General features: G+C 37.9%; 1 protein-coding gene across 1 annotated transcript in view; it reads right to left on the bottom strand.

Annotated features, from left to right (window-relative positions):
* The window catches only part of Mfge8 (milk fat globule EGF and factor V/VIII domain containing), a 17,820-nt gene extending 17,541 nt beyond the window's left edge, over positions 1–279 (bottom strand). The window contains exon 1 of the mRNA XM_048790138.1: positions 244–279. Coding sequence (XP_048646095.1) covers positions 244–279 — 36 coding nt within the window. The remainder of the gene's footprint in view (positions 1–243) is intronic.
* Between the last annotated feature and the right edge of the window lie 978 nt (positions 280–1,257).

The raw sequence follows: 1,257 nt of genomic DNA, 5'->3' as shown, positions 1-1,257 counted from the left end.
GGGAGGGAGGGAGGGAGGGGAGAAGAGATGACTGGGGATGTAGCTTAGTGATTAAAGCACCCCTGGGTTCAATCCCCAGTATCAAAAAAAGTTTTTAACAAAAGAAGTACAAGTCTCATACACTAATAACATCATTGAAAGAAATTAGAGGCCTAAATACTGGAAAGGCATCCCCTGTTCATGGGTTGAAGGGCTTGTATTGTTAAGATGACAATGCCTGCCAAATGATGTCAGATTCATTACAGTCCCTATCAAAATTCCACCTGCTTTGTCAGGCATGGCGGCACATGCTTGGAATCCCAGCGGCTCTGGAGGCTAAGGCAGGAGGATTGCAAGTTCAAAGCCAGCCTCAGCAGCTTAGCAAGGCCATCGGTTACTTAGCAAGACCCTATCCCAAAATAAGAAATAAAATGGGCTGGGGATATAGCTCAGTGTTAATCGCCCCTAGGTTCAATCAATCCTTGGTACAAACAAACAAAAAATTACACCTGCCTTTTTGGTAGAAATAACAAGCTGATCCTAAAGTTCATTTGGAAATATAAAGAACTGAGAATAGCCCAAACAATCTTTAAAAACAAACAGAAGAGAAAGCCTAAAGAATGGGAGAAAAATCTAGCTACTCCTCTGACAGAGCATTAATATCTAGAACACATAAAGAGCTCAAAAATTTTTACACCAAAAAAATTAAATAACCCAATTAAACAAATAGGCAAATGAATTAAAACAGATACTTCTCAAAAGAAGAAATATAAATGATCAACAAATACATGAAAAAATGTTCAACTTTATTAGCAATTATGGAAATGAAAATCAAAAGTACTGAGATTTCATCTCACACCAGTCAGAAAGGCAATCATCAAGCATACAAATAGCAATAAATGCTGGAGAGGATGTGGAGAAAAAAAAAAACACTTTTTACACTGTTGGTGAGACTGTAAATAATTAGTAACAAACACTAGGAAAATCAGAATGGAGTTTCCTCCAAAGACTAGGCATGGAACCACCATATGACCCAGCTGTACCACTTCTCAGTATTTATCCTGGAGAATTAAAGTCATCTTACTATGTGATACATGCATACCCAGGTTTATAACAGCACAATTCACAATAGCCAAATTATGGAATCAGCCTAGGTGTCTATCAACAGATGAATGTATTTTTTAAAATGTGGTATATATACATAATGGAATTTTATTTAGCCATAAAGAAAAGCCAAATGAGGGCTGGGGATGTGGCTCAAGCGGTAGCGCGCTCGTC

This window comes from Marmota marmota, unplaced genomic scaffold, assembly GCF_001458135.2.
Source record: "Marmota marmota marmota unplaced genomic scaffold, marMar, whole genome shotgun sequence".
Lineage (NCBI taxonomy): Eukaryota > Metazoa > Chordata > Mammalia > Rodentia > Sciuridae > Marmota > Marmota marmota.
This window is presented reverse-complemented; position numbering and strand designations above follow the sequence as displayed.